Consider the following 24,667-nt stretch of genomic DNA (forward strand, 5'->3'; position numbering starts at 1 on the left):
ATTTTACGAATTTTTCCAATCAAAAATTCTACTTTGAGAACCATTAGCAATTCTACAAAGCTTGATTCATCACATCAATCTAAGTATAAAGACTAAATTTAGAAATTATTAAAGTAAAATCTTTTGAAAGATACAGAAACCAGATTGATAATTTCTGTTTATCACTTGCTTGCCTAACAACAGATCTGAAAATGTCACTCTCCTGGCAGTCAAATGTTATTACACAGTTACAATGGTAAACACAACCATGTGAAATACAGCCCAATGGGCTCAATAGTGGGCCATCCCATATTTGAAGTTATACCCATTAAAACAAAGTACCAAATAAACTACTTACTACTGACAGCATATTTGTCTTTTTAAAAATATTTACTATATGTGCAGTGTTCTTAACATATTTAAATGAAAGAATGAAGATGGAGAAAGAGATTAAATGAGAGGAAGGGGTAGCAATAAACAAGATAAGATTCAACAAAGGTCTATGAATACTGAAACTCTATGTAATTATATACACATTTTTGGATGCTGGGGTGTTGGAATGGCTAGAAGGAGATAAACGACAAGGTGGAACTGAAGCCTATAGCATCCTTTGGGATTTGCTCTATAGCTGTTCATTGAATTGTGCTTTGAAAGTCTTCACCTTTCTGTATATACCTTGTATTGCGTAACAGGGAAGGGACTGAGACTGTGGAACTATAACCCATAACAGTTTTTGAAATTACCTATATAACTGCTTGCTGAGCTGTACATCAAGAATTGACACCTTTCTGTACGTATGTTATATTTTACAATAATGGAAATGGCTGAAGTTGCGGAACTGTGACCCATGACATTCTTTGAAATTTGCTCTCCAACAACTTGTGAAATCGTACTTTGAAAGTTATCACTGTTATGTATATACATTAAAGTTTACAATTAAAAAAATCCAATAAAATTTTATTTCCCACTAACAAACAGAAAATACCATGTGACAGTTAGAAAAAGGAAACAGAACACATATGCAGTTACGACCTTTATGCAAAATTAAAAAAAAAAAAAAAGACAAAAATAAAACCCCCAAAACACACAGCAGTACTTTTCGTATATGAGTGTACATTTTACTTTAGGTTGTCAAGCTTAACTATACTGTAGCTCTTGTAATCAACAAAAAATAAAAGACAGGTAAGAATTCTACTAAGAACAACCGTGTTTTGACAAGACAAGAGACCTGAGTATAAAGACCTTAACTTAATTACTTATTCATATGAAACTATGGAACAAAAATCAAATCTATCTTTTTTTTACAAGAATAAAACTCTTCAAATTCAATTCAGAAATGTGTTTATCTTAACTTTATCTGATTTTCAACTCTTAGCCTATCTTGTACAATGCAAAGAACAGGGGGAGTCATACAACTTTTTAAAAAGGAAATTTGGGCTGTGCAATGGTTAAATGGTTTAATAAGACAGAGAGATTTTTTTGAGTGTAAAAAAGAAAAACTAATATTATAAATCTTACCATATACTCCTTTGTCTAAAAGCAGTAAAAATTCATCCACAGCATTTCGCATCTCATATTCAGTAAGATCCAACAATGAAACAACTTTGAAATCTAGCTGTCTTAACAAGTTGGTCAATTCATACACATCCACCAAAGGAGCTTTAAGCTTGGGGTGCTCCCAGTAATTCATATTCCCTATCAAAAGAGCAACTTTGTCTTTTGCTGTAAAAAAAAAAAAAAAAAGGAGAGGGAAGGGGACTTTTTAAAAGGAGAATATAAAGATTAAAATAAAAACCTATGAAATGGTATCATTATAATCAAAAGTATGTTTTACAAATAAGATTTCATTATTATTTAACTTCATTTTAGAACTATTACTTAATGTAGCAGAATAATCTCCTCTACTGAGGAATACAAAAGGCTAATAACCGAAATTAAACTTACTGACCTTTCTGAGAGTCAGGCAAAGGATATTAGCTGTATATGAAGCATAATGGCAACGGATAATAAAGTAATACTTTTATTGAACTACAATAAAAGTAAAGAATATAACATTCAACTAGACTTTTAGAGCAAATTTAAACAAGGAATGTCTGAAATTGGGTACTCAACAAATTATGTTCTCTTTTGCTGAGAATGGAAGAGGCTTAAAACCAAGGAAATAACTAAAAAAGGGGACAGGAAGAATTCACATCGAAGCAAGTAAGGGGAAATCTCAAAGAGGAGAGAAAAGCAGGCATTTAGCAAGTACTGTATTTTTTGTTCTTTTTAGTAGCTATGTTGATGTACCATATCCTCTTAGCCTCCTTTAAAAAAAACTTGCACTGTCAGGTGAGATGCAGCCTATCTGACAGAAATGTGGAAGGCTTTTTGCATGAAAGCCTTAATTCATTTTCATACTTTAAATGTACTGACACTGTGCTCCAAGATATTGTGTTCTGATGTAGTTTTTCTGTTTCTAAGGGGCAAAAAGATCTATACCTATAACTTAAAAAGTACCAGGTAGCTTAATCAGGTGTGTAGCCATCCAAACACAGTTGTGGAAGGCTGGATATAGCTTAGTGCTTAATATCTTCAAAGCTGTACTGTTGCTAATCTGGAGTGGGGTCAAAGGTCAAAGATCTGACACCATCCAAGGACAACAGGAATCTGTTATGATGTCTTTTCTTGAGGACTGGCAGCAGGGTGTATGCAGAACAAGTCACGGTATAAATCAGTGATGGGTACCAGGGAACAGTGGAGATGGTGTAACAAGAGTATTTGGTAGGACTAGCCAAGCGGCCGAAGAGCCACACTGGGTATGACAGCAGGTCACCTCCTTCTGACACAGGCCAGGGCTTGGTGATCAATGCCTGTCACAACGTGCTGCTAAACAGTTCATTTATAAATTATGGATAGTATTCTTAAGAAATTGAAACAGGCACAAACAATCACACTATTGACTCGGTATCTGCAACATGGAATATGATTTCAGGTGCTACAAATCATTAAAATATTAAATCTCACCAAAAATCTATGAACTTTTCAAGTTCGCTTTCCACAGAATTCTTAAGTTTAATGTTAAACAAGGTGTGGAAAAAAATTAGCACTGATTCAAAGCATGTGACTCTCTCAAAGTGGCAGAAAACCCTCACTACATGAAAAGCCTCAATACTTTTGTCATGATATATTTATTTTATGTTTACCTGTTCGGAGGTCTCTAGCAAAATGCCTATTCTTTTGAAAATATATATTTAGATAAAAAAGAAATTATACTTAAGCCAAGTATTTAATTCAATAAAATTCACTCTAAAATCCTATACAAATGATAGTCTTTTCTCTTATCCAAAAGAAAAGGTCAATTATGAAGACTAATATATAAGGAAATTCAGACATAAAGCTTCTACTAAAATGCCTTTGGTTCTAAAACTTGATATAAAAGCTGAGAATAAAATCAAGATGGGTTTCAAAAGGAGGCAGTATATGTATGCTACTGCTCATAAAGTAATCTGCCCAAATAAGGAAATTACACCTTCCAAAACTTAATGTCACTTCTATTCCTGCCCCATACCCACCCCCTCATCTCCCACCTTGTTAAGTTTCTTCTTAAGTAAACCAGATATGTATTCTTGTACCAGGCTGGTAGTTGGCTAATCCTCAGAAGGTAAAATTTCAGTGCTATAGGGATCAGACCCAATTTTGATATGGTGATAGACTCCATTTGATCTACTTCTAATGGGAGAAAGTAGAGCATGTGCTGCTTCTGCCTTATCTATCATAGCCCAAATCAAATTTTTATAGCAAGAGGTTCCCAAAGGTATGCAGGCAATAAAGTACTTGCAAATCATAGTGGGGTTTTTGTGGAATATTATGATTTAATTCTAATGTACATACTAGAAAAAGTTTTATTGGTAAAAAAAAACACAGCAATTATAAGTATGTTATAGAAAAGAAAATCACTGGGGTTCTTTGGGGGAAAATAAAATCACTGGGGTTCTTTGGGATGTTTCTGCTAATAATGTCAATTCTTTTTTCATTCGTTTTGCTATCTATTTGGAAAAGAAAATATGGTGTAGTTTGCAGAATGCCTGGTTCAACAATTTGAGAACTATATGACTTAAAATGTATGTATCAATAAATGCCTACAATTCTTCTAAAACTTTTTCCCTAATGGTAATTTTTCTTCCTGAGATGTCTTAGAGCATTAAAAAAAAATTTAATGGTAATAAAGATGATGGGTAAGTAAATCTTACCTTACCCAATCTGCTTGTAAAAGAGTTCCCGGATGACAGGAGAACTGGAGTGGATTTCAAAAAGAGAAGCAGACTGCAATGGTTGAAATGAGATGAGAAAAACCTATTCCAGGAAATTAGCGAAGAAAGGCAAAGGCAAAGTCAAGCTTTAGAGATACAGTAGAGAAAGAAACAATAAAATTGAATGTGAGGAGATAAGAGTAAGGACTCAAAGAAAACTCAGCAACTAGATAAGCAATTTATGATGGTTTTCAAGTGATAAAATAAATGGAAGAAATTTTCTGTAGAAAACATTTACTGTAAGAGCCACCCACAACTTCTTAAACACAACCATTTATTGGAAAAAAGGAAAAAAACCCACCCCACCCTGTCAGTTGATTAAACAATAGAATAATGAAACCACATGAAAAAGATATTTTTACTACATGATCCTAGATATCCTCCAAAGTTTAAGGCAATGTATTCTTTAAAATTGGTAGTTGCTGTATCACTAATTCCATGTCTAGTTATTCTAATAGTGTTACTCATCTTCCTTCATCCAAAATGAGTTGGTATTCACACGTACCTAGAAAAGGGCCTGGCATATACCAAGTGCTATATAAGTATTTGTTAAAAAAAAAAAATTCTTTGGTTATATATAAAAAATGGAGAATGAAGCATCAAATCTGTCTGGTTGACTATATCGCCCTTGTTGCTTTCATGCACCAAATCTTTTAATGACTCTCCTACAAAATAAAGTCCACGTTCCGCACTGATCCTTCCAGCTGTAGGAAAGGGTGATGCCCCAGAGCCATGGAATCCCTGCCCTTCTGTGATTGTAGTCAGTTCCACCACCATCCCTGGATCTGGGCTGTCCCGTGACTTGCTTTGAGCAACATCATGTGGCTGGACAGCTTCCGCCCCACATAGAGAAAGAGAGCTACATGGAGAGACCACGAAGGGAGGGGAACAGGGAAAGGGAGAGAGGGATGTTGCCAGAAACACAGAAATCACCCCCATAGAAGTTGACCTGAAGTCCCAGAAACTGAATTCATACTCTTTTTATGCCCTCTGTAGTATATTTTATTTTACAAATACCCTCCAAAAATATTTGGTCCTAATGTTACTCAAGCATTTATAAAAACTGTCAAAATGTTTTAAATCTCGTCATGATCACCATAAGACAGAATTAAATACTATAATTATATTTGATCATGCACTTTAAAGTTCTACTCACCCAAAGGCTGGTCAGTTGTTTCTGCTTTATTATCTATAAAAAGATAAAACAGCAAAAAAGATAAGATGTTATCCATGATATAAATATCTTCTGGAGTAAATAAATATGGAAAAACAATGAAAGGTATTTGGGAAAATGTCTTCAGATAAAGACGGTATCGTTAAAATACAGAATATGGTTTCTAAAGCTAACTTGCAAGCAATTTTAAGATTTTCAGATTCCTCAAGAAAACATATACATGGATAAATAGAGATAGAATCAAGACAGGGGAATTATTTTGGTAACTGGTTGCCACAGCCGGGGGTAAAAAACCTGAACATGCTAGAGAGAGATTACAATCTGAAAATAATAGTAGAAATAACAAGTCACAGTAGCAGTCAGGATGTATATACTTGCCTGGCTCTGTTCTACATGCTTTATTTATATGTGGTCGATTTAATTAATCTTCACTCTACTCTGAGATACATACTGTTATCCATATTTTACAGATAAGGAGACAGATTAAGTCACTTGCCCAAAGCTAGTATGGAACAAACCTGAATTCAGACATAGGCAGGCTCATTCCCACGTCCATGCTCTTCACCAGCTGCTATCCATGAAAAGAAGAAACGCCCATCCCTGAGCACCACCCACGAAGAGAGGCAGGGAAGCTTAATTCAATCAGTGGTCTGTCTACTACTACAGAACAGCAACTTGCTTGCAATTTTAATAATATAAATGCTACTGGAGCCTATTAAAGCTTTCCCCACACATCAATCTTTTTGAAGACTCAAATTTTTGGTGTCTCTGAATCTTGCGAGTAAGGATGTAATCAAAGAGAGAGCCATGATTATTTCAGATGGCAGTGGTTTGAGGAAGTTTTTCTGAAATAGCTTTTCACGATGTTCAATGAAGGAAGGCAACAAATAACAGACAAATTTAGGAAAAGGAGATACTAACCAGACCAAGAGAAACAACTAGCCGTATTGCTAGGATAGTTCTCTAACACCATTTAGTTTTGGGCATTTGAGGCAAGTATCACTGAGGCGTCAGGTGAAGTCTAGGTTGCTACAGCAAGGAGAATGACATACTTGGTTTTCCTATTTTGCTTCTATGTAACCAGCACAGCCCAATAGTCATTCATAAAATACATGTTTATTAATAAAAAAGAAGCATGAAACTAAGCAAACTAGTTAAAGTGCTAAAATAGTAAGCTATAACATGTAGAGTAGTAAGGGGGAATCTCTACAAATAGTAAATGATATTAATGCCTTCTTAATCTACGCTCTACGCTTTTATTCTCAGATATTTTCTTGGGTTCCCTCACTGTCAGAATGGCCCTAATTTATACTGGTGCCCTTGTCTTTTTTTTTGATAATTATTCTCACTGTTAACATACCTTTATTCTCAGTAAAAGGCTTTCTCTTTCGCTCAACTTGTTTACAAATCTATTCTGTTTCAAATTGGCCTAGAGCATTCTGAATACTCCTTCTAACTCCAATGGCCAGTCTCTTAGTGGGAACAGTCCCACCGATCCCCAGTAAGACACCTGGTACTTCAGGTAAAGACATGCAGGCCAACTACTCCAGGTGTGTTCTATGACGAAGCAAATGAGAACAGGTCCCAAGGGTCTAACCAGGTCAGAAGTGTTACCCTCCTAACTCTCTCAAAGACTGCTTCTTGTCTTTCAAATTAAAGACCATGAACTCCCCCCATCGACTTCCTTTATGTAAGAGTCACTCACAATGACAAAAATACACTGGTGTTTTATGCTGCTTCAGTATCCTTTTCCAATCTTATAGTCTCATAATCTAGAACGGTTTTAATGCTTTCACTTGTATGAAATTGTACTTCATTTAAATAAGTAACCTCAACCCTCAATAATATTATTTCAATTAAGAAAAAAAGTATTACTACAACAAAAGATAGCTACAGTATCTTTATTATATTATAGCTTAAAAATGTGAAACTGTTTTAGGTTAGCATTACTCACCAGGATGCCCAAGATTATTTAACTCATCTAAAATGAAATAAGGGAAAATAGATTAACTTCAAATAATCTAATTTCCAACTTAAAACAATTAGTAAGACCAAAGAAGTAGGCTTTGGCTTAATAACACAATGTTTTATCAGTTTAGAATTTTTCAAATGCATTAAATGAGAAATCATGCAAATACTGAATAGAAGAAAACTGCTGTGGGTATCATTTAGGACTTCTAAGCTTAAATTTCTGTCATTTAAGCTATTAGATAACAGAAAGCTGAATAAACTTATTCATAATTTGTTCAAAGTTTCAGATACAAGCTAATTATAGGACAAAAATAATCAATAGGTAGGTCTGTCTGTGGCTTCAAGTACAAACTTCTTGAAACTAGTTAACAATCTCATATAATCAATTCTTAAAATCCAATATTAATTTTAGAACAGTTTAAGATTTATAGAATTTTTACAAAGATAGTAGAGAGTTCCTACTATCCAGTTTCTGTTTTTTTTTAAACATCTTATGTTAGTATGGTACATTTGTCACAATTAATGAACCAATATTGAAACATAATTATTAACTAAAGTCCATAACTTGTGACAGTTTCTCAGACTTCCCTTGTTTTTGATGATTCTGACAGTACTGAGAATTACTTTTTAGTCAGGTATTTTATAGCATGTCCCTGGGGTTTGTCAGATGTTTTTCTCATGGTTAGACTGGAGTAATGTTTTTTGGGGAGGTACAGTGGTTTCAGAATTGCTAACCCATACTCCCACAGGACACAGGAGATTAATCTACAGCCTTGTAGCTTCAAACAAAAAAAAAGCGGGGGGGGGAGTTTATCAATTTTATACTAAAACATAATATTTAATATTGGATAAAACACATGTTAAACAATAAAATTCCTGTAAACTAACATCAACAAGTGGCATGCGTCATATCTATTAACCAGATCTTTAGCAGAAACTTTATTCTTATTGTTTGATTTTTACATGTAATATAAAATCAATTAAAGAACGGTACCAATCAGAGTACAGTGCTTATGTTCTTTTGCCTTTAGTCATAGACTCCAGTCATTTCCAGTTAAGTAAGCACCTTATTCTTCCACCCCTTCAGTGAGGTTGCTTCATACATTGCAGTTCATTTAGATTTTGTTTGTCACACTCTACATTCCATCCTGACCTCCTAAATAACTTTTTAAAACTCTGCATACATGCATTCACCATTATAGCTATCATACAGAACAGTTTCATTACCCTACATGATCCCCTTGGCTTCACCTACTCGATGCTCCCATTTCAATCAAGTATCATTAACATAATACATAAAATGAAAGAGGAATCAAGTTCTATAGGTTAAAAAAAATCACATGTTCATAAACATGTCAAACCACCAACTATAAAACATTTCCTAACTTTGTAGACATTTTTAGGAAGAAAAGTAGGATTTAATTTTTCCATCTGAAAACTTTGAAGTAACTTCATAGCTTGCTTTCATCTTTAAATGTTCAAGAGAGATCTGAAAATTATTATTTAGTAGCATGTTTATCATTGAAAAAAATTATTTGGAAAATCTGGCAGGCATAGAAACAGCATGGCAAGATGCTTATTTACATGCATCACCCTGAAGTCCATCAGCAATGCCAGTTTATATTAATTCATATAGGTTTTCAACACTAGAAAGTTCTAAAAATCATGCAGTTAGAAATGAAGAGAAGGAAGAGGAGTTTGGTTAGGATTTCTTCACATAGCTTCCCTATGTAGGGTGAAAAGACCACAGGACCGCTAGAGAATTCCTGTTCATAAATATGTATTAGGATGAAAACAATAATTATAGTATTTCAAAATGATCCTACAGAGATGTGAACGCCAGGAAAACCAAGAAATATAAGACTTCTTACTTTATCCAAGTAGAGTCCATGGTTATGTAGTAGTTTAAAGAGGCAGAAATTGAAAAAATACTTTCCTACCCACAAATCTAATGCGACATTACTGTAAGGAAGTAATTTATGTTTTAAAATTCACTAATTACAATTTATGTATAATGCTTTTGTTAATTACAACAAATAAGATTATGTTGAAATGGACTGTCAGTTCTCTTTACATAAAAGGTAAAGGTGACTTGGTAGATCAATTGCCTTACAGCTTCAAAAAAACAATGGGACTTATCACTTTCATACTAAAACAAAAGATTTGATAAAATATGTCAATCTGAATGAATATCCATGACAGTATAGCCAACTATCATTTTTACAAACAATAAATTACAAATCATAAATTATGCAGGAACTTTATTCTCATATGCAATACAAAAACAACAAAGAATGGCTATTTTAATAGTGTGTCAGTTTAATGGTATTTGTGGCAATTTACAAAACTTTAAAAATTAAGATATGATTTCCTTCAATCAAAATCATTTCTTAAAGCTGGTATTTTTTCCATCACTGCACTCAGAAAGCTAAAGCATTCCACCCATCTCAAGAGTAACCAGCATGCAGGATATTTGGTTTTGCAACCAGAAGATTATACTACCTTCAGTGCACTCCACTGCCTCATCTGTTCTTCCTTGTTTCAGAGAAAACAAATTTAAATATATTGTAATTCATGGTCTTAGGAAGGGCAGCCATTAAGCAAACAGAGAGATAAATATAGAGATATGCTGAAAAACCAACATATGTATGGATATCTCCTACTATTAACATTACTATAAATTTATGATGCTTAAACACAACCAACTCCCAAATCAAGCAGTTCACAATGGGGATTATCAATTAACAACCAATCTTTCCTTCACATGTCTGTGATGTTTATATTTTTAAAAATGTTAATCTTTTTCCATTAAAACCAGTTTTTTAATAACTAAAGCTTTATAGTTTAAAATTTTGCCATGAAAAATAGAAACTAAAAATTAAAAAATCACTAAAATGATCTAAATAAAATAGCTTTCTTCCAGTTCATTTTGCTCTTTGAATGTGAATTTAGATGAAGAATGTAGTATGCATTCTCTCTAATTTCTATATAAACAAAATATAATTCATGATACTTAACACATAAGAGAACCAGTAAATAGTATGGTATAAAAAAGGAGTAGAATTCCTATTACTTAAATGTTTCATTTTCCATAGCTTATATTGTATTCCACTTTTGGAACACTGGACAATGCTGCTTACCTATGATGATTTCTACCTTCTTGCTATCTCGACTCTCTCGATCATTATATACCCGACACCAATAGGTTCCCTGATGCTCCAAATCCACATAAGGCACCTACATCAATATCAGAAAGCACATGTATTTCCTTTTCAATATTAATTTAAATTGGCTTGGAGACAAAGCTATTTTGTGTTAAAAAAATAAATCAAACCCCTTAACATTTCAGAAGTCTTTTGACACTCTTAGATTATTTCTATTTGTTTAAATATTGGTAAGCAAATGGTACATTGATTCCTCTAGTAGTGAGTCTGGTGCAATGCTATTTGACATTTTAGCAAAAATAAGAGTTAATAAATATTTAAAAACAAGGGACTAGAAATAAAAATAGTAAAAACATTAAAACATTCCAAAGAATATTAGCTTTAATGCTCACATACATTTAAATTGTACATCTATTTTACCTATTAACACAAAAACCATCCAAAACACCACCATCTTACCACATAGAGCCTTTTTGTCTCATATGCTAATGGTGACTCATTTTTGAACCACTGGTAGTGAGGAATAGGGCTTCCAACAGCAACACACTGTAAAACTAACGTGCTGCCCAGCATCAGCTTTTGAGAACTTGGTTCTACACAGATTTGCAACTTGGAGTCAGAGACGGCATCCAAACTTTCTTAAATTAAAAGAAAAATACCAGTGAGCATAAATAAAACCTCCAGGTTAAAAATAAAAACAATCTTTCCCCTTAATTTTTATAATAGATGTGTTCTTAAAAGTTCACCCTTCATTTTTTACAATCTACAATTCTATCTCCCAAATTCTGTTTCAGGAAACAGGAGCACTCCTAGAAATATTAAGAGATGTACTGTGGATAAAAGGATTCTGTGGACAAATTAAGAAAATTTCTGGTTAAACAACGTTATAAACGGATTTATTTAGGCAGGACTTCTCAGAACTGTCTGAAAAGTATCTGTTACAATGCACTGGGAATTTAAGAGGTGAATATAGTTTAAGCCAAATGTATTCACTGTACAATCTTTTTGGTGGGGCACACAACAAATTAATGTCTTGAGTGATAACCATATTCAACATAAAGCCACTCTATACCCTTTTCTTTGATTTAACCTGGCAATTGAAACAAGGACGTTCATTATCAGTGCTGAATAAACATGGATGAGTTATCTCTAGCATTCCTTCTCGAGACATATATCAGAAAACATTTATTATTTATTAAACGCTCATTTATTATACCAAAAGTTCCTTGAAGGTAGAGAGCATTCTGATTTTATACCTTACTGAGTATCAAAACTCAGTGTCTAACACATTGCAGGTGATCAATAAATACTTGTTGAATGATATAAAAATATCCTAAATTACCAAAGATGATACACAGGATTTTAGAATTAAAAACAACCAATTTGGGGAGATGAAAAAGTTTTGGTAATGGATGGTGGTAATGCTAGCACAACATTGTGAATGTAAATAATGCCACTGAATTGAACACTTAAAAATGGTTAAAATGGCAAATTTTATGTTACATAAAATTTATCACAATTAAAAAAAAAAGCAAATTGGAAAATAGTATGTATGGTATAGTCTCAACCAAGATGGAAATATCTCAAATGTTCATCAAAGAAGGACCTATTCAATAAATTGTGGTATAATCATACAGCAGATTCCTATATAGCTATAATTGTTTAGATTTATATGCATTGTCACAGAAAAATGTTCATAATATATTACTATGTAAAAGAAGCTGTAAAACAATGTACAAAATATGATTCCATTTATAACCATATTAAAATTTATTACATGCCCAAAAGTGGTCTGGAAAAATATAAATCACTCTCTAAATTAATCATAATTATTTCTAGAGACTATGTCCCACCTCCCACACCTTGGATGGGCTTTGAAATCCTGCTCTGGGCCATCTCCCTCCTCCCACCTTCACACAAATGCCTCCCTCACTTGGCCCCACCTAGTGACTTCAGAACCAAGGAGAAGAGGAAGAGGAAGGTGGCTGAATGTTTGACAAATTTGTAAAGAAAGGGTGTGAACTGGCATTAGGGTGACTGACAGGTTTCCCAGGACTTTCGATGTCTGCCCCCTGGCTGGCATGGCAGGTTATATTCTCAAAGGCCCCAGCCACAAAAACTCTGCACCCTCTTACCAACTCTTTCCGAGGGGCCCTCACCCAGTGCTCCTGGAGAAGGGGTGGGCAAGAAGGATGGCTGAAGAAGACCACCCTCCCAGGTGCAGGTCCACAGGGCCTGCCGAAGGCCGAAGGCGGGGCAGAAGGACTGAGAGAAACCCCTCTGAGGCTCACTAGGATCTCAGTGAATGCAGTTCTGCAGGCTTCCAAGGCCAGCTGGGTGCAGGGCAGGTGGGCAGATCACCTGAAGCATGTGCCTAAGCCAAGGGTGGGACTTCTCAGGGACCCAAAAAGCTGGCAGCCAGGATGTAAAGCAGATGAGCTCTCTTACAGTTTGGAACACTGACACCAAGGCTGTAAAGCAGGGAGATCCCTGGAGTCTTCCTGGTACTCAAAATGCAAGCCCTGCAAAAGGGAAGATCCTCGTTCCACCCTCAAATCAGTCAGTGATAAACTGAACATAAAGCCTAGACCTAGCTCAACTACAAATCAGATAGATGAACTCATACCTCTTCCCTAAAAGTCCGACAGAAGGGGTGTGCCCTTTCCTGGGCATAAGTATTATTTACTTCAATTTATATACATATATTTTTTTATACAATGTCTGGCATAGATAAAAATTCTAAGACTAGTAAAGAAGTAAGAAAATGTGCCCCATAGTGAAGAGAGCAAACAGTTAATGGGAGGACAAGAGCTGGTCTAGATTTTGGAATTAACAGACAGAAACTCTAAATTGATTAATATGATAAAGGATCTAACAGAAAAGGTGGACAACCTGCACTGAGGATAGGGAATTTCAGCAGTAAGAAACCATAAAAAAAGATCCATTCACTCAATAACTATCTCCTTAGTGTGTTTGGTTTCATAAAAGATTATTAAGACTCAGACTTTTCCCTCAGAAGCTTAGTCTAATGGGCAGACAGGTCTGACAATAGTAACTATGCACAGAAGACTAATTTTTGGGGGGAAGAGAGTGGTAGCAGGAAAGACTGAAGAAGTTTGGGTTATTTCTGCTTTCTATTTCTACAGACAATCTTTCCTTCCTGATCACTCTGTAGGTAATTTGGGGTCAGGGATTCCACCTTATGCTTGGTTTAGAACAGCTTTAACACTCAAGGCCAATGCTGTACCTAGGTGTTCACCAAATTACATAAATGACAAGTAACTGTTACATTCCAAACATTGATCTAAAAACTAGATATTGAAAAGGGGAATGTGAAATACTCCTTAGCTCTACATAGCTCAGAAAGCTATTTAAAAAATTAATTTCAAAAGCAATGCAACAAGTTCTATAATAGAGGTCAAATCAAAATGCTAAGGGAACAGGAGAGGGAGCTGAGGCTTGAAAGGCTCATGAGTTTGCCAGGTAGAAAAAGTATTCAAGAAAGATAGAAGAAATGTTGCAAAGACAAAATTGTGAAAAGGCAATGCATACTTGAGAAAATGGAAAGTAATAAGGAGAAACTAGGTTGAGTTAATAGACTGCGTGTATGTGAGGGCAGGACAAGGGGCCATGGAGAAAGGCAAGTGAAGAGGTTAGCAGGGACCAGACTGAGAGGGCCTCTGTATTCTCCCCAGGCATCTGCATATGGATGTCCACAGAGAGAGAGAATCAAGGCAAATGGAACAAAATGTTAACAAGTAGTGGCAGTGTATTAGGTGAAGCACCTATGTGGGCTTTTCATGTGATTTTTAAGGCTTTGAAATTATTTAAGAGTAAAAATTTAAAATAAAACAAAGTAAAGCAACCCTCATCCCTACATACAACTATTTTATCACTTACTCCGAGAGCTCTCTGTTATGTCTGTGACATCACATACATCTAGCTGTGACCACTGGCTGAATTCAAAGGTGAAATTATTATTAACTCGACAGACATAAAAGCCTGCATCTTTCACATGCACTGTGTTAAAAACCAGTTCTGATGAATTTCCATATGGAATCTATGAAAGAATCAATAAGAGAGTATACGTGAATGATGCATCAAAAAACCTTATAAAACATCTTATAAAAAATGCTCTGCAAAATCTGATTTCAGCTTAGAGCTTTGAAAAATCTGCTTTTTTTCCCTTCCATGTTCTAAAATTTTGGCTAAGAAACAGTAATATTTTGTGTTTAGTATTGAACCCTTAGAAATCCATAGTCTTTTACAAGACCATTAACCAGAGTTAGGCGGTCATCCAAATATCTCCCAAAAGCTCAGTAATAGCAAGTTATCTGTTTTGTCATTTAATAAACAGTTCAATCATTCATATTTAAAGGAACAACAACTGCAACATTAGTGAGTTAATTTAGCCATACAATATGACAAACACCATGGTAGCATGAAGAGAACACAGTTAGACCTAACTAATGAATTCAGTTCTGGCCAAATTAGCTGTGAGTACGTGGGCAATTATTTCACCTAGCAACTCCATTTTCTCATCTGCAAAATTCTATGAGGATGGACTCTTTATTAAAACCTACAACTTCTTTCAAGGTCTAGCAGATCCTTTAACAAAATTTTTAAAAACACACTGAGGACAATAATGCTAAATTTCTATTTTTTCTTCTTATGACAGAAGAATTAAAAGACACTTTAAAAAAATTACCTCTTTATTCATTTTGAACCATTGATACTGTACAAAAGGATGTCCAGTTGCCCGACAAAACAGTTTCACAAACTGTCCAGCCAAGACTGCCTTTGATTCTGGGTTTACAATGATCTTTATTCCTTAAAAAAAAAAAAAAAAAAAAAAAGTCACAGAAAAGTGGTTTTCTTTGCTTATATTTCTGAAACCAAATATTTTGGAAATAACCTGCATATTTACTTTTGTTATAAATCACCCATTCATATGCCCTCCCCCATCAAACTTGACATGTCCCAAATCATTTTTACCTGAAATCCTTGTTTTTTACTGTCTGTCTGATCTACTGAAGCAGAAGCTCCATGAGAGAAAGGACCTTGCTCATCTCAGCCATCAGTTTACCCAATGCCTAGAATACTGCCTGGCCTGTGGTGACACATGTGGTTGTTTAACACGTTTTTGTTGAATGAATGAATGTGTATCATAATACGAATTATTCTAGCTGCAATTTACTGACTGCTTTGTATGTGCCAGGTATTTTTAGGGTTTCCAATTTTCAAAACAAGCTTATGAGATAGGTATTAACTAGACCCATTTTACAATGAAAAAATAAGGTTAAATAATTTGCAGAAGGTCACCCAAATTACCTTGGGTAAATCACTTAAACTCTCTGAGACTCATTTTTTTCCCATGTAAAAATGGCAAAAGAAGGATGCAAATCCTAGGTTTTCCTGTCTTAAAATCTCTTGCACTTTTGCCATCACAATGATTCTTAACGTATGCCCTATGGCTAATCCCATCTTCTGCTACAGTGATTTTCTCTTACTCAAGACTGTGTCAGGCAGAGAACAATCTCGCACCATGACACAGCTTACAAATTTACTATGGCAAATATTCTCTGGTATTATACAAGGAGACAAGAGACAATGAAAATTAAAAGGCTTTCTCCCTAGAGTCTTACAAAGGAATGAACATTTGAACAAGACTAAATAATTTTTAATGTTCATTCAAACTCAGTTTATAAGTCTATCCTGCATTGACAATTTTAGTAGTCTAGTCTTCAGTAAGCAATTAAACATGTATTTATTACTTACAGCTTCAAAGATTGAGAACTGAAAAGCAAATTGTGATTTGGAAACTGCCCCTGGTGAGTAGGAAAGAAAAGCATGATTTAACCACACATATTTCCTTCCTCCCACAGAGAGCTGTGCCGACGGGAACCACGGGCCACCCTTACCCATGCTCCTACAGCGCCCGCTAGTCAGAAGATGCTGAACAAAGGTAAGGAAAGAATGTGGCATAAGCTTTGTAGACTGTACCAATGCACACAAATGAAAGCTCTATTTTGAAGGGTGAATACACAGCTTCCTGGCAAACAAGCATATTTTCAGATAACATCTGCAACGAAGCCAGAGAGGTTACCTGATTTCCTGTAAGACTGGGAGAATTTGACTAGTTATGATGGAACTGAGGATTGTGCTTTCACACACACAAACACACACACACACACACACACACACATGTAGATGAAGAGGCACATGATGTTAAACAATTACACTAAAAACCTGATGGAATTGCAAAACAGATCAATTAGGATAATTCTTGACTCGACAAGAGGATTCATTATTATAGACTCCCTTCAAGTTATTCTCTCTTAAAATGTATTTAAATAGTGATGAAATTTACAAACCACATTCCCACATTGCATAAATCAAAGTGCATCATAGGCCATGAAGAAAAAAAAAACAAAACTTATCAGCTTCCACTTAAAACTCTTCCTCAAAGTAATTCCAAAATTTTCTAAACTATCATTCAGAAGTTCCTACGTACCCTATAACATCCCAGAATAAATGCCATTCCTTTTCGCCCAACCAGCTCCCCCTATAACTAACTGGGACTTTGGCCAAATGACAATTTCCGGAAATCACATTTTCTAGATAAATGTTTGCTGGTAAAATTCAAAGTGTTCATAATAGTACAATTTGAAGGATAAAATGTGGAGTAAAGATATTTTGGAAATTGAAGAATAACATTCAACAATCTTTTTCTTGTCTTAGAGACCATAAAGTAATAAAAACTAAAACTGACATCAGAAACACAACAATAGTGTACTACACAGGGTTAAAAGAAAAAAAGTGATATTAAAGAAAATGGGGGTGGGGAATGGAAAAGATGCTACAGAAGAAAAATCATTACATGACTATGCTATAGCCACCTGGCATGTACCAGAATGAAACACCTCTTAGATGAAGACTGAAATAAAGTGGAAACATCACAAAATCTGAGCTGGAAAGAACCTTTGGATTCAGCTAATGAAACCTGCATATGAAATGTTAATTCTCTCTAAACATCCCCCATTGTCTAGCCTCTGCTTCACCAATTCTGGGTAAGCATTACTTGCTTAGACAACCATTTCATGATCTAAATGACTTTAATCGATTGGGGGAAAACAACCCTATAAATCTGCACTTAAATGCTTTCACTCGAAAATAAAAAAATAAATACAAATGTCTTGAACTGCATATCTAAATTTATCTACATTTGCCAAGCACACAGATGCCAATATTGGTTGCTTGGGGATCTGTCTCTTTGAAGCTTAAATGAAAGAATAAAGGACTTCTGGTTCACAACAATTTCAGCACATTCATTTAACACCCCTTTCCAATTCCCACTGAGATGACCAAAGGAATAAAAATAGGGAAACAATTTATAAGTGTTGGAAAATGGGGATGGACACTATTCATACTCAAAAACAACAAGCAACTTCTCTAATATTTAGTTCAGGCAAGACCAGAACAAGGGGCAAGCTGGCCAATGCCCAGGCCATGGAAAAGCCCAATTAGAGGGAAAACAGAAGTGGACAACCTCAATTCCATAGGACACTACGTGCCAGAGCCCATAGGGCGCAAGAACTTTGTGGTGAGTTTACAGTTATTTAGCTTAGACATTGTGTTAAGTAAAATGAGGGACCAGCTGAAACTGGCTCCTAATGAAAGGAACTGTACCGGTTTGAGTATATTGTGTCCCCCAAATGCCATTATCTTTGTGGTCTTGTGTGGGGCAGGCGTTTTGGTGATGGTTGGATTTGCTTTTGGAATGTGCCCCACCCAGCTGTGGGCAATGATTCTGATGAGATGTTCTCATGGAGGCGTGGCCCTGCCCATTCCGGGTGGGCCCTGATCGGTGGAGCTATATAAATGAGCTGACTCGGGGGGAAGAAAGAGAGTGCAGCTGGGAGTGATGTTTTGAAGAGAAGCAAGCTTGCTAGAAAGGAACGTCCTGGGAGAAAGCCGTTTTGAGGCCGGAGCTTTGGAGCAGACGCCAGCTGCCTTCCTAGCTAACAGAGGTTTTCCGGACACCACTGGCCGTCCTCCAGTGAAGGTACCCGATTGCTGAGGTGTTACCTTGGATGCTTTGTGGCCTTAAGACTGTAACTGTGTAGTAAAATAAACCCCCGTTTTATAAAAGCCTGTCCATCTCTGGTGTTTTGCATTCTGCAGCATTAGCAAGCTAGAACAGGAACTGTTACAGTCAGAGATGGAGAACGCTGCCCCAGCTACTTCTGGGCTACCCAAACAAATACATACAAAGAAACTCTTAGTTTCTCAAAAAACAGAGTGACATTTTCTGGCTGTCATTCCACCAACAACTGGAATGGAATAAGGCAAAGTAAGGCTATAATAAATGTCAAGTTTTCTCTTCTCTCTGCTTGTAAGCCTGTTTTAGAGACTCACAAATTCTTTGACCAAACCTATCTTAGTCACCGAAACTAGACCTCTCTATGTAAGGATAATCAGAGAAAAATCACCAGACTTTCTGGAGAACAAGAACTAATGTTCTCTTATGAAACTGCATTACTACAAAAAACAGAGGAAACCTTAGAACATTTCTGTCTTGTATTTTCACCCAAACTCAAGAATATACTGAAAAGGAAAAACTAGAGATAAGATTAAATTATTTTATATACACTTGCTTTCTTGATTGTCCTGCATGTGATAACTTTCCTGTTTGTCTCCCCTACCAGACTATGAACTACACATAGGCAGGAACTAATGTTTTATTCATCTTTGAATTTTCAGTACCTAGCATGATGCCTGGAATGGCAAAGGTATTAGAATACAGTAAATATTTATTGAATGAATGAACAAAACCTCAAATTAAGTACATTCTATCAGGGCTTACATTATTAATATGTCTTAAATACAAGTTTTTATTCTTATTAAAATGTTAAAATTCTGCCCTATAATTGTTATATTTCTGTATTCTATTATCTGAAAATATGGTAAGTTTCAGATTACCCATAAAAGATGCAGGTAGTAAGCTAACAGTAAATTAGTTATTTCTTCCTGAAATTACTGAACTGTATCAGATCCCAAAATATTTTCTCTTAAATAAATAATGAACATTTAAGTAATAACTGATTCCCATGAACACTATATGGCTAATCTGACATTAAATTCCAGAAACAGTGATAAATGGTAATATAGACACTGCTTTCCTTTTCTTACACTCCTCTCAAATGCAGACAACTTCTAGTGTATAACCTTAAAAAGACCCGTAGGCCAAATTTCAGAACATTTGGAGGGGAGAATACTGAGAACAAAGTGTTACTCCTACTATTTAGAGAAAAACACAAAGGGAAAAATGGACTTTTCAAAGGAAGATTACTAATGTCTATTAGGATAGCGCTTTATTTGCTGGTGGCTTGTCAAAAATCAAATATAAAATATGGTTAAAAAATTTCAGGCAGACCATGACATTTGTAACTCACTTTCAGTCAATAAAGTTGGGGAACTTTAAAAATTGGAAACCCTAGATCTCAGGTCAGTGGTCAGACTACAAACCATAAAAGATAGAGGCCTTTGTCACATGCAATTCCACACAATATTATTTTATGTGCCTCGTACAACTCTGTGAGGTAGAGAACATTTGTTCTCATTTTATAGACTTGGCAACCAAGAGCCAGAGAAATTAAGGTAATTATTGAAGATGAGGCATGAAAGTTATATTTACTTTCTAGAGGTTTCCTAGGTTTTCAGAGGCCCTGGTATCTTATCAAATATGAGAACCTAGTAGCTAACTTGGTACTCTACACTGGTAGATTTTAATTGCCACATCTCCTTGGTACTGTTAAGGCACTGGAGATATAAAAATTAACAAGACGTCACCTAAAGAAAGTTTACTGCGTGAAGACTGGCACTTACTGTCTCTGGATGGGGGTCTGCAGCTAATTATTCCTACTTCATACCTCTTGGTATGAAGAGGCACACAGTGACAAACTTACCTTCAGTGTGTAACACAATGGAGGCATTCAGCATTCCTATTTTATCATCTACATTAGAACTTGTAAAGCAGGGGATGACTTGAGAGTCCAAGTTTCCTGACTCCTAATCCAGGGCCCTTTCTGTTTGTAAGAGTTTTGGTTACCTCCCTAACATCTGTGTCTCCTTTCCCTTTCCACAAGGCTACCATAGTTTGGTGATCCATATGGTTCCTGGAAAGCCAACTCTACCCAGCTGGGTCTCAGCCAGGCTAATCGGCACATTCCATCTCCCTGGCCACAGTGACAGGTTCAGGGACAGGCATATGACCAAAACTAGTTAATCAGAGGGGACCTTATGATTTTTGCTGAGAATGCTGGGAGAAAGATGAATGAGCCCACGCAACAGCTACTAGATTTTTTGTGACTATTTGGAGAGTCAGTCTCAGAAGGAGGATAGTGCCAAGAAAGGAAAAACAAAGACAAAAGTAAATCAACTTCTTGGAAACAGGGATTCTTCCTTTCTCTCTTGAAGCCCAACTTCTAGTCTTTTCAGTTAGAAGAGCTGACATAGCCCCTCCTTTATTATGCCAATTTGAGTTGGGTTTCCTAGTATATGTAATTGAAAGCACACCACTATACCATATATCCCTAATTTTTCCCAAACCAAGTAAAAAGTAAGTTCTGAATTATAGTTCTTCATGTTAATTTAGGTTCTTCATGTTAATTTAAAAAGATACCATAACCAAGCTGGTTATATAATGAAACTGCATACATCAAAGTAAAATAGGGAGTATCAAGTCCACAGTCCTCCTAACGCTTGTCTGGCCTCTTTTTTCAAACGGGATTTATTAGAGAAAAGTGGACCCCTAGGAAGAACGCCTGCAGGGCGGCTGCTATTAGCTGACTTTGATGACATAGCCCTTCCTGCCCGACACCACTGCAGTTGACCACTGCAGCTGTAGACAGGAGGAAGTGGTTTCCTATTCCTCACCTTTGACCTCGGATGTAAGAGGCCTCACTCAATATTGATGTATTCAGAAAAAATTCATATAGTCGAGTCAATCAAAATTTCAAAAGCATCATGTTGGCAAAAAACAATAAACACCTGTCATACTTGCTTATTTCATTAATATACATTTAGATATGTGGTTTTCTGTTTGTTCGTTTTTTTGTTAAACTATTTCAATGTAAGTTAAAGAAACTTACCCCTAAATACTTTAATATACATCTCCTTGGAATAAATGGTATTCTTCTACAGAACTATAATTCTATGATCACATGATGATTTCCTAATATCTAAAATGCAGGTCATATTCAAATTTTTCCAATTGTTCCCCAAACCATCTTCTATAGGTGTTTTTTTGAACCACAATCCAATCAATGTTCATGTAGTGTATTTGGTTTTTATGAATTCTTTAGTCTGTTAATCTAGAGCAGTTCCCCCAATTTTTTTTTTAAGCCTGACTTTTAAAAAATGACTAGGCCAGTAGTCCTAAAGAATGTCCCATTGTGCACGTAATTAACAGCACTGAATTATATATTTGAATGTAGTTTAAAGGTGAAATTTTAGGTTGTATATATGTTACTATGATAAAAATTTAAGAAAAAATAATCCATAGAACTGCACAACACAGTGAACCTTAAGTTAAACCATGGATTATGGTTAATAGTACAATTACAAAAAACATGCTTTTACCAATTGTAACAAATGTTCTACAATAACACAAGGTGTTAATATGGGAATCCTGTTGTTTAAGTATGGTTGTTCTGTAACCTACAACTTTCCTGAAAAAAAAAAGACTAGGCCAGTGGTCCTAAAGAATGTCCCACATTCAGGATTTTTCTGATAATCTACTTCTGCTTTCATTTAATATATTCCTCTATTCCCTGAATTCTTGTAAACTGGCAGTCATATTCAAAAGTTTAATTAGATTTATGCCAAATTGGTTTAGGTTTAAGACTTCATTAGAATACCTGAGAAAAAAATTAGGCTCTATCCATTTACATTTTTCAAAAATACTTAGCACAATTTATCTGTGTACTTGCCTGAGATATTTTCCTTTAACTTTGTCTCCATGAAATCCTGGAGAATATGCCTAAGGGAAGAACCTACCTGGGGGGCTGAGAAGCTGGAGAACTTCAGTATGTTCCATAGCTTGGAGGTAGTCACTCAATTCCATGACTGTACAGCCTTTTTCACCCATTAGCTTCAGTAAGCATAGGCTTGGGCTTCCTTCAGGCTCCAGTACCTTAAGAGAACACTGCTCCAAGTCCAGACAACTGAAAACAACAGGTTTAATTAAAATAAAAATTTTATTCACCACGATATCCCTGCTATACGTATGGCACCATTGTAGGTGCTGTAGGGAATAAGTCTCAGGTTGTTGAGTTGTGAACAACTATTACTTTATGGAAGCTACTATCCTTTCCAGCCATTATAGGGGATTCCTCTTTATTCCCTTCTCCAACTCAGCTTCCATGACTGTTAAATCAGGAGAATGAGAGAAACCCTGGATGTGAGAGAAATTTAGTCTTGACGTTGATTAAAATTTGTCTTTAATTTGGGAATGGGGAATAGGAAGGTGTGCCGATTTGAATGTATTATGTCCCCCAAAGCGCCATTATCTTTGATGTAATCTTGTGTGGGCAGACGTATCAATGTTGATTAGATTGTAATTCTTTGAGTGTTTCTGCGGAGATGTGCCCCACCCAACTGTGGGTGATGACTCTGATTGGATAATTTCCATGGAGGTGTCACCCCACCCATTCAGGGTGGGTCTAAATTAAATCATTGGAGCCATATAAATGAGCTGACAAACAGAAGGAACTCAATGCAACTGTGCGTGACATTTTGAAGAGGAGCTACAGCCAAGAGGAACACTGAAGAATGCACAGAAGCTGAAAGAGTAGCTACAGATGAGAGACAGTTTGAAGATAGCCGTTGAAAGCAGACTCTTGCTCCAGAAAAGCTAAGAGAGGACAAACACCCCAAGAACAACTAAAAGTGACATTTTTGAGGAACTGCAACCTAGAGAGGAACATCCTGGGAGAAAGCCATTTTGAAACTAGAACTTTGGAGCAGACGCAAGCCTCGTGCCTTCCCAGCTAATGGAGGTTTTCCAGACACCACTGACCATCCTCCAGTGAAGGTACCTGATTGTTGATGCATTACCTTGGACACTTTATGGCTTTGGGACTGTAACTGTGTAACCAAATAAACCCGCTTTTATAAAAGCCAATCCATTTCTGGTGTTTTGCATTCCAGCAGCATTAGCAAATTAGAACAGAAGGCTACATAAATAGTTTACTTATTCTTATATTTCAAAGATGATAATGAAGTACAAGATTATCCAAGATGAAGGCACTCATCAATTAGTCTGCTGCCTTCTGGGTGAAAGAAATATGTCCATGTTCCTTTAGATCAAAATATCTTAATCCATGGCATAAGCACATGCTTCAAAAATGACGTTGGATGGAATAATCAGTGTTAAAAGTTAGCAATTGATAAAGATGAAAATCATCCTAAATACAGTTAAATAAATTATGGTATGCATATAAAATGAAATACTGTAAATCTATTAAAATGAATGAGGCAGAGTCATTGATCTTTGAGACATGTTAAAAGCTGAAAAAGTTAACAAACAACAGTGTGTATAATATATTACTATTTATTTTAAGGAAGGTGGCATGTGTCTATACGTGCAGTCATATGAATAAAAGGAAGATATGGAATAGTGTATGCTCTGTATGCCACTATTTTTATTAACAAGAATGTATGTTTGTGAACCTTAAGATAGCCAAGAAACTGGTAGCAATAGTTGTCCTAGAGAGGGGATCCAGGGGTTAGATTTATTTTTCACTATAAACTCTTTTTTTCTGTTGAATTTTTTTACTATAATTTTTAAAAGTATGCTTAAAATGAGAATCAGAGCTAATGACATTTAAAGCATTTCTAAGTGCCTAGAAAATACCCTAAAGCAGGGACAAACTCTGGTCTCCTGGCCAAACCCAGCCTGCCACCTGTTTTTGTAGAGCTTTACTGGAACACAGCCAAGAGCATTCATTTATGCATTCAAGCATGTCTAGGGCTGCTTTCTCCTTATAACAGCAGACTTGAGTATTTGGTCTGCAAAACCAAGT

The 24,667-nt window shown here is 35.7% G+C and overlaps 1 protein-coding gene across 3 annotated transcripts in view; it reads right to left on the bottom strand.

The window, feature by feature from the left end:
* Window positions 1–24,667, bottom strand: part of MALT1 (MALT1 paracaspase) — a 61,809-nt gene that overhangs the window by 18,494 nt on the left and 18,648 nt on the right. For 2 of the 3 annotated variants that reach the window (XM_037805694.1, XM_037805696.1), the window contains exons 2-10: window positions 22,641–22,807; window positions 15,289–15,410; window positions 14,481–14,640; window positions 11,040–11,218; window positions 10,557–10,653; window positions 9,919–9,951; window positions 7,400–7,426; window positions 5,428–5,460; window positions 1,498–1,701 (exon numbers count right to left, since the gene is read on the bottom strand). In XM_037805694.1, the coding sequence (XP_037661622.1) occupies window positions 1,498–1,701; window positions 5,428–5,460; window positions 7,400–7,426; window positions 9,919–9,951; window positions 10,557–10,653; window positions 11,040–11,218; window positions 14,481–14,640; window positions 15,289–15,410; window positions 22,641–22,807 (1,022 nt within the window). The remainder of the gene's footprint in view (window positions 1–1,497; window positions 1,702–5,427; window positions 5,461–7,399; window positions 7,427–9,918; window positions 9,952–10,556; window positions 10,654–11,039; window positions 11,219–14,480; window positions 14,641–15,288; window positions 15,411–22,640; window positions 22,808–24,667) is intronic. The other variant, XM_037805695.1, reaches the window with a different exon arrangement.

Source organism: Choloepus didactylus, chromosome 16 (assembly GCF_015220235.1).
Source record: "Choloepus didactylus isolate mChoDid1 chromosome 16, mChoDid1.pri, whole genome shotgun sequence".
Lineage (NCBI taxonomy): Eukaryota > Metazoa > Chordata > Mammalia > Pilosa > Megalonychidae > Choloepus > Choloepus didactylus.